The sequence below is a fragment of the Vollenhovia emeryi genome, unplaced genomic scaffold (assembly GCF_000949405.1).
Source record: "Vollenhovia emeryi isolate VEMERY1.0 unplaced genomic scaffold, V.emery_V1.0 DF939159.1, whole genome shotgun sequence".
NCBI classification, from domain to species: Eukaryota; Metazoa; Arthropoda; class Insecta; order Hymenoptera; family Formicidae; genus Vollenhovia; species Vollenhovia emeryi.
In genome coordinates, this window is record NW_011967207.1 from 344897 (window position 1) to 357498 (window position 12602).

Genomic DNA, 12602 nt, shown 5'->3' on the forward strand with positions numbered 1-12602 from the left:
ATACAGTACATGTAGCATGTGTGTTGCTCACTATTATTTATTATTAGACTTACAAAATTCGTTTCAGTGATGCCATATTGTTATTTCATTTGAACGGCATAGCACGTTGCTTTCCAACTGTACTCGTAAGCTATTTAATTTGTTTATTACCCAAATGTTTCCGCGAACTGGCAGTTTTTAGTTTAAAAAGGTGCAAAATGCAGAATCATCCAGCATCCCCTTAACGCACGCGACGCGTCTGTCTGTTGCAGGAATATTCGCAAGAGGCGGTGTCTCACGTGCACAAGTATCTCATGAAAAATGAAGTCCCAGTTAACTTGTTCGAGGTAGGTCATTGTCTCGTGGCCTTCTCCATCCGCGATTGCGCGCACGTGATCGATTTATTGCTCGTGACTCACGAAACTTTTTCCCCCCCCGTTTTTCTGCCCGTAGCCGTACATCGAGGAGATATTCAACCATCTGCGCGGGGAGCCGTTTCAGAAATTCCTGGAAAGGTACTAAATGACATCCCCGAGTACGCGAATAAACCGAGCCTGGTGTAGTTTGTGATTTAAAGAACAAAAAAACTTGTGTATGTTTCTAGCGATAAGTATACCCGTTTCTGCCAGTGGAAAAACTTGGAGCTGAACATCCAGGTACAGATAAGTTAATACCCTAATCCCGCCTTCCTCCGCCCTTTTCGAGGACGGAATTTTCGAGATTAAATTATCGCGCGTTTTATAACGGAAATTGCAGCTGACGATGAACGACTTCAGCGTGCATCGAATAATAGGCAGGGGCGGCTTCGGCGAGGTGTACGGTTGCCGGAAAGCGGACACTGGCAAGATGTACGCCATGAAATGCCTGGATAAGAAGCGCATCAAGATGAAGCAGGGCGAAACGTTAGCTCTCAACGAGAGGATAATGCTCTCGCTAGTCAGTACCGGGGTAAGGAACTTGGGTTTTTTATTTTTCCTTTCCTCCTTTGTCGAAAAAAAAAAAACGAGCGCTCTCGCGTTGAATCACGGCGACGCGAACGGTGACGTGATAAAGCGTTGTCACCGCAGGTGGACTGCCCGTTCATAGTGTGCATGACGTATGCGTTTCACACCGCCGACAAGCTGTGCTTCATATTGGATCTGATGAACGGCGGCGACCTGCATTACCACCTAAACCAACACGGGGTCTTCAACGAGCCGGAAGTCAAGTTCTACGCCGCGGAAATGATCCTCGGCCTCGAGCACATGCACCGCAGGTACATCGTCTACCGCGATCTGAAGCCCGCGAACATACTGCTGGACGAGCACGGCCACGTCAGGATATCGGATCTGGGATTGGCATGTGATTTCTCAAAGAAGAAGCCGCACGCGAGTGTGTACGTATACACGGCCAAAGTCCGATCGAAGCTTTTCGCCCTGTAACGCAACGGCCTGAACTTGTTCTTCTTGCAACAGCGGCACGCACGGATATATGGCGCCGGAGGTACTCTCGAAGAACACCCCGTACGACTCGAGCGCGGATTGGTTCTCCTTCGGTTGCGTGCTGTACAAGCTCTTGATAGGACGCAGTCCGTTCAGGCAGCAAAACACCAAGGACAAACACGAGATAGACCGTATGACGCTAACCATGGTGCGTTGTTAAGATTCCCGGTCGTTCGCTGCAATCAAACTGTGACGCGTCATAAGCGAAGATTTACACGTGTCTTTTTGTGCGTTCAAGTGAATTGTATCTTTTTACACGTCACTTGTGTCCGATAAAATAAATCTGTGAATTAGCAGACAACTGTAAATCTTGCCTCGATCTCTGTAAGATTTTATTCTGCGGAAAAGCAAGGCGTAAATTGCACTTTGATTGTCTTTTGTTTATTAGCGAGAGAACCATTAAAAACTAATTTATCTTTGTGCACAGAGCGTGAAAAGAGCGATGTAACTTTTCGCTTCTGCTGTCGCAGTCTGACGCGGTCGAAAGACTCCAAGCGTTTCACGGAGATCTCTCGAGAACTCGTACACGTGAGGATTCAGTTTAATTCTTTTAATCAATTGCAGAACGTCGGAATACCGGAGACATTCTCGCGGGAGTTGCAGTCGCTGTTGGAAGGTTTGCTACAGCGGGACATCAACAACAGACTCGGCTGCCGTGGCAACGGCGCGGACGAGTTAAAGGCGCACCCGTTTTTCAATGGTATCGATTGGCAGCAGGTGTACCTGCTAAAGTACACGCCGCCGTTGATACCGCCGCGCGGCGAGGTCAACGCCGCGGACGCCTTCGACATCGGCTCCTTCGACGAGGAGGACACGAAGGGGATCAAGCTGACGGAGGCGGATCAAGATTTGTACAAAAACTTTCCTCTAGTCATCTCCGAAAGATGGCAGACTGAAGTGGCCGAGACTGTGTTCGAGACAATCAATAACGAAGCGGACAAGGTAAAATAAATATTTCACTTAATTGCCCGTAATAACTTGATGATTATCGGGCCTTTATTAATCTGAGGATCTCGCTTTGTTCCGTCCTCGTAGTTGGAGAATAAAAAGAAGGCGAAGCAAAAACAACGGTTCGACACAGATGAGAAGGGTAAGCGCGTCGCGTATCGCGTGGATATTCTATCCGGATGGAGCCGTAATCAGAATCGATTGTTTATTCTTGCAGGTTCGGACTGTATATTACACGGTTATATAAAGAAATTAGGCGGTCCATTTGCGAGCGCATGGCAGACGCGCTACGCGAAACTATATCCGAATCGGTTAGAGTTACATCCGGAATCAGCGACTAAACCTGAGCTCGTGTTTCTCGATCAAGTAAGTAACATTGAATACCGTGGGTGACAGAGTACATTAACATTTTCGCAGCCGGCGATTCCAGCGTGCGACCTAAAACTGGGAGCCACGTGCAGTTTACAAAAATTTGAGACTGATCGCCACAGGGCGCTGGCATTAAAATGAGAATAAAAATAGAAAAAAAATTGTTTTAACAATATCACGCTTGTAACCACTTGTAAATACGAATCACAAAGGCGTCTGTTTCCCTATAAATATGAAATGACGTAAAATTACATCAGTAGCGACCAGCTACGAATTTTAAAACGACGTGAAACTACGTCAGCGGTTGTGAATGTGTTAAAGGAGATAAAAAAAATTAAGCCGTGATATTTTCAGAATATATAATGTTATATCGATCCTGTTACTTGATATGTGATATGATACATTTCACGTTTCACCTCATTCGAGAAAAAGGGTACCTTGCATTGTGCGATGCGAAACATTTTCAGGTCGAGGAAGTAGGGGCGGATCTACAGCTCGTAAAGGGGGAACAGTGCATCGTAATGCGTACGAGGGACGCGAAGATCGTACTTACAAATGCCGTAAGTGAATCCATTTCAGTATCTCTATTGATGTTACTTTGCGATAAAACGCAACCATTAGAATCAAGTGATTTTAAACGCGTGACCTAACTGTTAAAATAGTTAAAAGTGAAAACTTTCGAGTTTCAATGTCGGATAATTCATATCAGTTTGAACATTAGCGAAAACAATTAATGAGGTATAGAATTTCGAGAAATCGAAAAGATTGAAGCTTCTCAAGCAGGGATTTCAACTCGTATCCGATCATTGAAAAGTTAGAGCGTTAAGTCTCGAGCGCTACTAATAATTGACTTACCGTAGGACGAGATCAGCTTGAAGGAATGGGCGCTCTCGTTAAGATCGGCACACAAATGCTCAATGGAGATGCTCGGGAACATGGCGAGGAAAGCAGGCAAGATCTACGGGACTGAGCGGGACGCAGTAATCCCGGCGACGCAGCGATCCACGAACGGCAACTAGCCCACTGTCGTCATGTGCGACATCGCACCGTCATACTCCAGTCCCACTGCCCCGCAGCAGCAACAGCAGCAACAACTTTTTTTATACTAAACGGATGATGGGGAGAGCAGCGACGGATAGGAAAGAAAGGATTCGACAGAAGAGAACAAGAAACGTTTCTCGGAGTGGCAACGCAGGTAGTGCCTCTTTCCTTCCGAAAGCTCACTCTGGACTTTAACGCCGCGGCGTTAAAAAAAAGCGGATAAATCCCTGTTTTGGCACACCTCGATCAAACGGAACGTCCTAAAGAAAATTTCGTTATACGGCGGATAGCGCTGCGCTGTGTATTATAGAGACTCTAGCCAAGTAGTGTCGTATCGTGCGTACGTTCTCCCAGGGCCACGAGGATGATGCACGCGCGCCCATACACACACGTACACACGTTTACATACACGTATACGCGCAAAAGGAAACATACGTACACGTAAAGTAATCGCGGCTCCTTCTGGTCACTGGCGCGGGCGCGTAGGCATCTCGTTATATTTGTACATTAGTTGTATGTGCAACATGTGACGTAGCGACTAGCGACCGACCGAGCGACGAACAAAAGTTGAACAGATAACACACGGGAACCACAAAACACATCCGGTAGTGTATTATTATGACCTAGTACTCTCTACGCGATCCCGTACTCTTATTACTTTTTACGCGTTCGTCGTACCGCTCGTTTACTTAATTTATTTACTACTGCAGAAAGAGAGAGAGAAAAAGAGCGAGACCAGTTTTATATTATCCTTATGATGAAACAAAAGTGACTCATTATTTATTGTGTTATTAAGTGCGAGAGAATGAGAAGAAAAAAAAAGAAAAATCGTTTGTATATTAACCAAAAGTGAATCGAATACCGAATGCATGCAACATATGTACGCTCGAGTGGATATACGCAAAGTCCGCTCCGGCAATAAAATATGCGATGAACGTAGATGAGAAGAGCTTTCTTTCGTCCTGCATCATGTATCAGTAGAGCAACAGCTAAAGTCCAGTAAGTATTTGTGATCTCCATTACATTATGTTCGAAACAGTCGGTAATCTTTACGTAATCGTGATTGATGTGCGAAATTAACAAATGTTCGATTTAAACAGTTGTACGAGAAAAGAATTACATATCAATGTCACGAATGAATTGGTCCATTTTTTATACCGTAACAATTGGAATTTGGTACATTTATGAAAGGTAGAGTTTATTTCGATAATCACGTTTGTTGGTCAAATAACAATAGCAAGTATCCTGTAATAGTTTTCATTCGTGATTTATAAATGAATCCAATACTCATAATTTATGTACGCGTGTTTGCTTCAAGTACCAAACTATTTACTATCTGCTGCGCACTTTTCGTCGAGATATACATATATATACATATATATATAGGGATCGTTTGTAGAACCGTGAAAAAGTTTTATTTTCTAGGCTTACATCATACAATTATAACGTATTAAATTCATCGTAAGATTTACACGATACGAACATTATAATTAGCGATCACTGTGATAAAAGAGAGTATGTATAATAAGAAACGTTATATTTTATCTGTCACGAATCTCCTTCAACAATAACGCCAGCGTGGAATCCACCGACCCGCTTGACTTGAGTCTCCGTTCCAGAGCTTCGAAGTCCGTTCTCTCGAGCCACGTCGGCGGATCGCTCTCCCTCGACGGCAGAGGACACAGCAGCCTCTCGACGGCGGCGCACAATCCGCACCACTCCCTGAATCCCAGTGGTTGCGTCACGTCTCCTATCACAGACTTCATATAAGATCGCTGTTGGTCCGTCAATGCCTTCCCGACCACTTCCCGAAGAGCCTCTTCGACGTCGCTCGGTGAAATGCGTCGCGCGCTGTGCAACGCCTCCTCGTTGAATCTATTAAATATTCGACCGAATATCAGTTTTCTTCCCGACGTGACGTACACGTGCTTGCTGAGGTACTGGAGCGCCGTTAGTCCTGCAACGATTACGTCGTGAATGAATTCCAATCGACGAGATAAAGCAGATAAAACAATACGGCGTGTGTACACGCAGGGGAGACCGGTTGTTACAAGAGGCAAGTTGTTACAGTGAGTTTCCAAAAATTCAATACTTAAGAGCTCTTAATATACACCTTCTCATTACATGGAAAGCTGAATACTACAGGTGCAATAGGAAAACAAAAAAAATCCTAAACTGAAATTGTAACAACTAGCCGGCCTCCCCTGCACACATATAGGTTCTACAATACAAAAGGAAATAGCCCTGTAAGCAACAACTAACGGTTGCACAACGTCAATTATAATTTCCCACTCAACAATGTAACTGTTGTGCGCACAACGTGCGTTCCGTTACATTTACAATGTTGATGTTACGTAACTGGTTAATTGATGTTTACTGGAAAACAGCTCGCAGGAGCGTCTCGCCTGATATCTTTTACTCGTTTTAATCACAATCATCTTGAAATATCGATTCACATTCATATATGTCGTACGGCGTAACAATACAATACGCATAAACGTACCGCGAAGGCTCTGACTGTCGAGCAGCTCAAAGCGCGCCGCTTGACGGGAGAATATCCGGGGCGCGTTTTCCGCCGACGGGCCGGCACTGGTTTGACGAGATCCGCGCAGAGCCGAGTACGTGTCGCCTTTCACCCGTAGCGCTTCCTCTAAGGCGATCCGTCTCTAAAACGGGCCGTAAGGAAAATTTTCAATCGGCTGACGATTTTGTTTTTCTTTTAGATCCGCCTGTTTACCTTGGTCGAGAATTCCGCCTCCACCTTGTCGCGATCCAGCTCTCTGCACAGGTGCTTCAGGACGTCCGGCGCGAGGAAGCTCGGCGGCATCGTGTGACCCGCCGTCTGCGCGGACGTTCTCTTGGGGGACGTCGAGCCGTCGACCTCCCCGGCTGTGTTTACGCGGAGCCTGTCACGGTTCATTAAAGAGAAACTTTTTTTTAATCCCCCAATCGAACACTCCTGTCGCAGCGTGTAAATAAACGCAGGCTAATCGTAGCGTGCGGATGCATTATTTTTATTTTAATTTTTTTAGTAGATACTAACGACGATCGCCGCGATCCGTTCTCGATCTGCGAGACCTGCGTCACCGTGGGCTCGAGCGGATCGCGAACTTCCGTTTGCTGGCCGTAAGTCGAGGAGCCCCTCCTACACTTTCTTTTATGCAACCGCTTTCCCCGTCTTCGTGTAATTGCCGGTTGCCGCTCGCTGCCGCTGTCGGCCTCTTCCTCCGCGTGCCGAGACGAGCTCTTTCACCGATAAGCGACGGTAACGTCATTTCTCAAGTGACGGAAAAGCGTCCCCCGCGGACGAGAAAAAGAATAGACTTACCGTCTCGCATTTTTCAGCGACGGGCGAGGGTGGCGACGGAGGAGGCGGCACGGGCGCCGCTGACGAGTGCTGCGCTCGCGGGATCGGCTTGCAGACGAATATCTCGCTTTTCCGCGGCGTGGGCGGCAGCTCGAGAGTAAGAGCGTGCCAGCTGAAAGTCTCGCTTTCCTGAAACCCGAGCAAACTGCCGATAACACCTTGGCGAACGGACGTCTCGACCCTAGTAGCGCAGTGCATTGACCAAGCATTGATTAAACATTGACCCAACATTTGTATTGGGCCAATGTTCAGCCAGTGCACTGTGCTATTAGGCAAGTAGAAAAAATAAATTGCCGCTTCCGGCTTGATCGCCGTTTCTACACACTGGCTACGTTCAGCAGAAAGAGCAGCTCTTTCTGCTGAACGTAGCCAGTGTGTAGAAACGCTTCAAGTCTACAATGTAGAGGAGCCCTCTATTATGGGATAGGCTCCTAATACGAGATAGCGGGGTTCCTGCTAAATTAATAGGCATCGTCGGTTGGTTCCACCATGAATATACTGCTCTTGGAGTGAAGTCTGTTTAGTGGAAAATTGATTGTTACATCGTGTAATCGTTGCGAAAAAAAGATTTGTCACTGAATTTGGACGTTGAAAACCTACTATCTCATAATAGAGGACTTTCCTCTGTTTCTTGCAATTAGAACGTTCTAGTTTGCATAAGCAGGTCAATGCGCTTAAAACATTTGCCGGCAGCGTTAGATTGTACGTTATGCAATATACAGTTTATCAACGTGCACAAATGCTTCAAATGTGGATATTCATTGGCTGTAAAACGGAATGTTTCTAGACGCAAAGAACACATTGTGGATTAGACTCGAGGCATCTTTTCAGTACGGCGGGATCTATAGAACGTCTGCTCGTAAACTGTCAATTGTTTTCGAAACAAGGTTCGATTATCTACAGCCCGCGGCGAGATGAAAAGTCCAGGTGACATCAATTTGATGTATCGATCAACATGTGACATAACTTTGGTCAATATAACATCAAGTTGACGTCATCTGGACTTTTCATCTCTCCCTGGCAGCATGCTGTTTCGTAAATTAGTCTGTTTATACTCTACGTTTGTCCTTGGTCGACGTTTCGATATTTCTTTGTCACGACAGTTTCAACTATTTTCTTTCGTATATCTTTGTCGGCGCTTTTGTAGTGGAGTTCTTAGCAAAAGCTGGCGTTATTTATCGTCACGTTGACGTCAAAATGACGCTTTTAACGACACCTCGACGTCAAAATGACGACAAATAACGTCAGCTCGCTCCCCGGGTTCTAAGCTGCGGCGATTACTATTCTTAGGTCGCTTTGTCGTTTCTCCTTTGATCAGGAGACTCGTCTCGGGGCGTGCGACACGCGAGTCCGCCCGCGACAAAGGCCGGAAGAAAGATGCCGGGTAGAAAGCGGCGGCAAATCGTCGGGGGCGGGTTCTGCATCTGACACCGACCACCTGCTGATTCCGCGAGCTCGCACGGAGATCCAGGACCAGGGTGGTGCGCTCGCGCGGATTGCAGGTCGCCGGCGGATCCTCCTGGGCCGCGCGGCCAGTTAACGCCGTTGGTCCGCTGGCGAGCGTGGGCGCCGGGGTCAAAGGTCGCGAATCGGTTTCCGTGTATTTCCGGAAGAGCTCCTCGGGCACCGCCGAGGCGGTCACCTCGGTATTGTAGCCATCGCCACCGCCGCCGCCACCTCCGACATTTCCAGCCGCGGCCTCGCCTCCGCCTCCGCCTGCGCCCACCGCTAACAGGCTCGTCCGTATCATCTCCATCTCCTCCGGCAGCAAAAGAGCTTTTCCCTCGGTCGCCTGATGAAAAATGTAGCGTGAAAGACGCGCGAATGTCGCGCTGGGTGACGAGCGCGTCGAAATTTGCGGGAGAGACGATGGGCGATTGAGCGAGTTTCCCTAATCTTCGCTAAACGGTTAACAATGGCTCAATTATTATCGCGTCACGGTACAAGGTGGACGGGACAGGTCCGCGTTTCTGCTGTGGCGAAATTTTATTCGCTGCAAAAAATATACTTAAATTTCTCGGGACAAGAATAAAACTCATACATTTAAACATGTACGAGACGCAGCGAACTCTACGTCTCGTGCCTTACGTAACTTGGCATATTATATATATTTTTTTTACGGCGTCACACCCGTCTTCTCCCCCCGTGCGCGGCGAATGAATTTTTTACCCATGTGTCCTTAGCGCGTCGAACCACCTCCTTCGCCTCGCAATCCGCCGGATGGTTGCACAGCACCGAGCAGCCGTACGGATAAGGATTGAAGAGGCCGGCGAACGGTCGAAGGGCGAACGGCGCAGCTCGGGTGCTGCCCGATAGTTGCACGCTCTGCGTATATATACACGTGATCTTTGAATAAATAAAGAGAAGGGCTGACGTAAAGGAAGCGGGGCGCACACGTGCGATGGCGCGGCCACCCCCGGTTTCGCTAATATTAGTCTTTTCGTCCGTCCTCACCTCGGGCTTCGATCTGCGAATCGGCCGAACCCGCGCGGACAGGAGGCCGGTCGCGCTCGCGATCCCGGACATCCCCAAATCGCCGCGGGTCGCGAGCTAATCTCTCGGCACCTTGCGCGCGAACGAGCCGCGCCGCGCTTCGTTACCGCCGTTTGTTACCGCCTTGATGCCCACATCGGCACGTTGCTACGCGTCACCGCGACGGGTCGATCGAGAACAAGCTCCTGCGGCTTGCACCCGTGGTTACGCGATCACGTACTCGCTCGTGTAGCACGAACCCCCGAGAAACGTCTTTGGGACGTCCCCGAGACGGCGCTTGGAAGTTTGCGCGGTATCCAGTACTTGGTCCTGGGCTGTCTTGTATTCTTAAGTCACAAGACAGTTATTATGCGTTACTTTAAGACCCGGTCTACAACGAGTCGTTAGTCAGAAGTCGGAACTATATGTCGGTCCTTTTTCTTCCACCCAGAAAGGAAAAGGATCAACATATAGTTGCGACTTCTGACTAACGACCAACGACTCGTTGTAGACCGGACCTAAGGCCTGGTCTACAATGAGTTGTTGGTCGTTAGTCAGAAGGTACAATTATGTATCAGGTGGCACTCGGGAATCAACATTAGACTGTTTATTGCGATGAGTATTGCCATGTGCCTCGGTGGTCGAATTGGTTGAGACGCCCGCCTAGCGAGAGGGAGGTGCAGGTTCAAACCCTGGCCGAGGTGATATTTTTTCGCAATAAACTTAGAATAGAATATTTAAACACTACCACCCTGTCACGGCTCTGAGTCCTTTAAATTCTTTGAAATTTGTGATTAATACATACGAGCCATACTAATTTATTTAATTACGTGTCAATCCTTTTTCTTTCTGGGTGAAAGAAAAAGGACCGACATATAGTTCCGACTAAGGCCCGGTCTACAATGAGTTGTTGGTCGTTAGTCAGAAGTCGGAACTATATGTTGATCCATCTCCTTTCTGGGTGGAAGAAAAAGGACCGACATATGATTCAGAACCTCACCGACAAACTTTGAGGAATGACCCAGATAACAATCCTTGCGCGCAAACTTTGCTTGTCTTATGCATACAAATTTGTACGAGATTTGCCTGAGTTTAGTCTGTGCTTTTGCACGCAAGTGGCTAGCTCATGTATTAACGTATAACTTAGCGCAAATATCTATCAACTCGCGTACAAAAATGGCTCAACAACGCAAGCAAAATTCTATCCAAGTGCGTCGTCATAGTGCCAGATGTTTGCGCGCAAAATGTTTTCTGGGGAGAGGTCTCGCAGAAAGGATCATTTTTTGTCGAGCAACCCATGTCCTGTGACGCGTCGTTTAGGCGCTACCGCGAAGGTTCTTAAAACGACCTTAAGGAGTTTTGTTTAACGAATTTATTGCATTTACAATCGATACAGTTTTCGCAACTTGTTTCCGTAGGGTGCAACAATGTCCATTTAGATCTTCATCTGCTCGTTCAGCCACGGATTCTCCTGTTTGTGCCCGGGGTACTTCTTCTTGTACTTGATTCCGGTCACGAGGGTGGAGCTCTGCGGGAACGCCGTTTTGCCGTTGAACATGGTGTCGGTGTCTGGCCGGGGGAGGAAAAGAACAGAACGTTATCGCGCGTTTAGGCTGCGTTCGGAAACATCAGCCGAGTGCCCTAGTGGTCAATTCTGTGTCTTAAAGTCAACAGTACACGATACTATTTTTCTCACTGGATCGCTTACGACAGCCAACAAGGATGCAGGTGACCTAAGGCTAAATCCTGAAGTAGAAAAAAATAGTATCGTGTGCCGTTGGCTTAAGGTGCAGAATTGACCGCTCGGGCACTCGGCTGATGTTTCCGATCGCAGCCTTAAACAGTCGCCGCTGTAAAAATCGGCGCGGCAGCTTGACGAATTCCGCGGGGCGCCTCACCCGGATGGAATCGGTGATAATCCTGTTGGATGTGCAAATTCTTGGGCAAATCTACTTTACGCAGCGCTTCGTACGGCGTCAGGCTGTCCACCGGTGTCGAGTAAAACCGCTTCAGGTCCCCTACGCACGCGGGATTCATACTTATTTATTGTCGATTGATCGATTCCGCGCGCGCGCGCGCTCGGGCTGATGCGAAAAGTTTCTCGCGTCATCGAGCCCCGTGTAAGAGCAAAAGTTGGAAACACCGAAGTCTGAAAAGGGGGATTGGAAGACGGATCTCCGAATAAATAAATATAAAAAAACCAACAAAAATGTGTCGGAGAGAGTTCGCCGATTTCGCCGCGAGATCTGTTTTCTCGATTGATAAATGCGACCTTTCGCGCTTGATAAATAACGAGAGGGGAAAAAAAACAAACTTCTCTCCTCGCTCACCGATGCTCTCGATGGTGCAGAGCAGCGAGTTCGGGATGGAGTGCTTGAATTCCCCCTCGCAGGCGACGAACAGCTCGAAGCGACGGGCGAGATCCTCGAGCCTCGCGTCGTCGTGCCGGGGGATGCTCCGGCTCTCGCAGATCCTGTCGATCCTCTCGGTCGCGTCCGCCGGCGGCTCGTAGGACTTGTACGGCCGCAGAAATCTGAAAGCAGGACATCCGCATTCGCGACTCGACCCGCGGCTCCTCTCCGCGCGATCGCGCCCGGTGCAATTCGCCGGTGTGGAGCAGCCGTCGAGTGATTCGAAGCGCCCCGTTACCTGTTGAAACGAAAACCGCGAGACGACAAGCAGGGCGGGGGAGAGAGGAGGGGGGGATGGGAAAAAATGTTCTCGTCGATTCGACGATTTCCCTCCCGCGGCGAACTTTTCTCGCGCGCGGTCCGGGAAGGATCGTTCTCGCCGTCTCTCTCGCGCGATGAAATTCGTCGTGACGCGCGAGAGGAAAGGACAAAGGTCCTGGGAGAGAGGGATGGGGAGGGGGGGGGGCCGCAGGAAGAGAGGGGACGAGATCGATGCCCGCTGGCCGTACGGGTGCTGCCATCGCGCGCGCGCGC

At 48.4% G+C, this 12602-nt stretch overlaps 3 protein-coding genes across 3 annotated transcripts in view; 1 reads left to right on the forward strand and 2 right to left on the reverse strand.

The window, feature by feature from the left end:
- Positions 1-5346, forward strand: part of LOC105564800 (G protein-coupled receptor kinase 1) — a 29094-nt gene extending 23748 nt beyond the window's left edge. The window contains exons 6-15 of the mRNA XM_012017477.1: positions 433-494; positions 584-635; positions 736-927; positions 1047-1354; positions 1434-1608; positions 2025-2402; positions 2496-2550; positions 2626-2774; positions 3245-3337; positions 3638-5346. Coding sequence (XP_011872867.1) covers positions 433-494; positions 584-635; positions 736-927; positions 1047-1354; positions 1434-1608; positions 2025-2402; positions 2496-2550; positions 2626-2774; positions 3245-3337; positions 3638-3796 — 1623 coding nt within the window. The 3' untranslated portion in view covers positions 3797-5346. The remainder of the gene's footprint in view (positions 1-432; positions 495-583; positions 636-735; positions 928-1046; positions 1355-1433; positions 1609-2024; positions 2403-2495; positions 2551-2625; positions 2775-3244; positions 3338-3637) is intronic.
- LOC105564799 lies at positions 4009-9711 on the reverse strand. Its single transcript, XM_012017476.1, has 7 exons — positions 9355-9711; positions 8624-8977; positions 7147-7314; positions 6862-7064; positions 6556-6724; positions 6322-6484; positions 4009-5775 (listed from the first exon to the last, which is right to left on the reverse strand). The coding sequence occupies exons 1-7, from the start codon at positions 9709-9711 to the stop codon at positions 5360-5362; spliced, it is 1830 nt and encodes a 609-aa protein (XP_011872866.1). The 3' UTR covers positions 4009-5359.
- A 1303-nt stretch (positions 9712-11014) lies between these two features.
- LOC105564802 (39S ribosomal protein L50, mitochondrial) overlaps positions 11015-12602 on the reverse strand; it is a 2731-nt gene continuing 1143 nt past the window's right edge. Inside the window, exons 3-5 of the mRNA XM_012017481.1 lie at positions 11988-12190; positions 11556-11675; positions 11015-11226 (exon numbers count right to left, since the gene is read on the reverse strand). Of these exons, the coding sequence (XP_011872871.1) occupies positions 11093-11226; positions 11556-11675; positions 11988-12190 (457 nt within the window). The 3' untranslated portion in view covers positions 11015-11092. The remainder of the gene's footprint in view (positions 11227-11555; positions 11676-11987; positions 12191-12602) is intronic.

Coding starts and splice junctions, on each gene's coding strand:
- LOC105564799 (XM_012017476.1), bottom strand. CDS start 9,711: ATGTCCGGGATCGCGAGCGCGACCGGCCTCCTGTCCGCGCGGGTTCGG. Junction 6,725..6,861: donor AACGGATCGCGGCGATCGTC/GTTAGTATCTAC, acceptor GAACCGTGACAG/GCTCCGCGTAAACACAGCCG. Junction 5,776..6,321: donor CGACAGTCAGAGCCTTCGCG/GTACGTTTATGC, acceptor TAATCGTTGCAG/GACTAACGGCGCTCCAGTAC.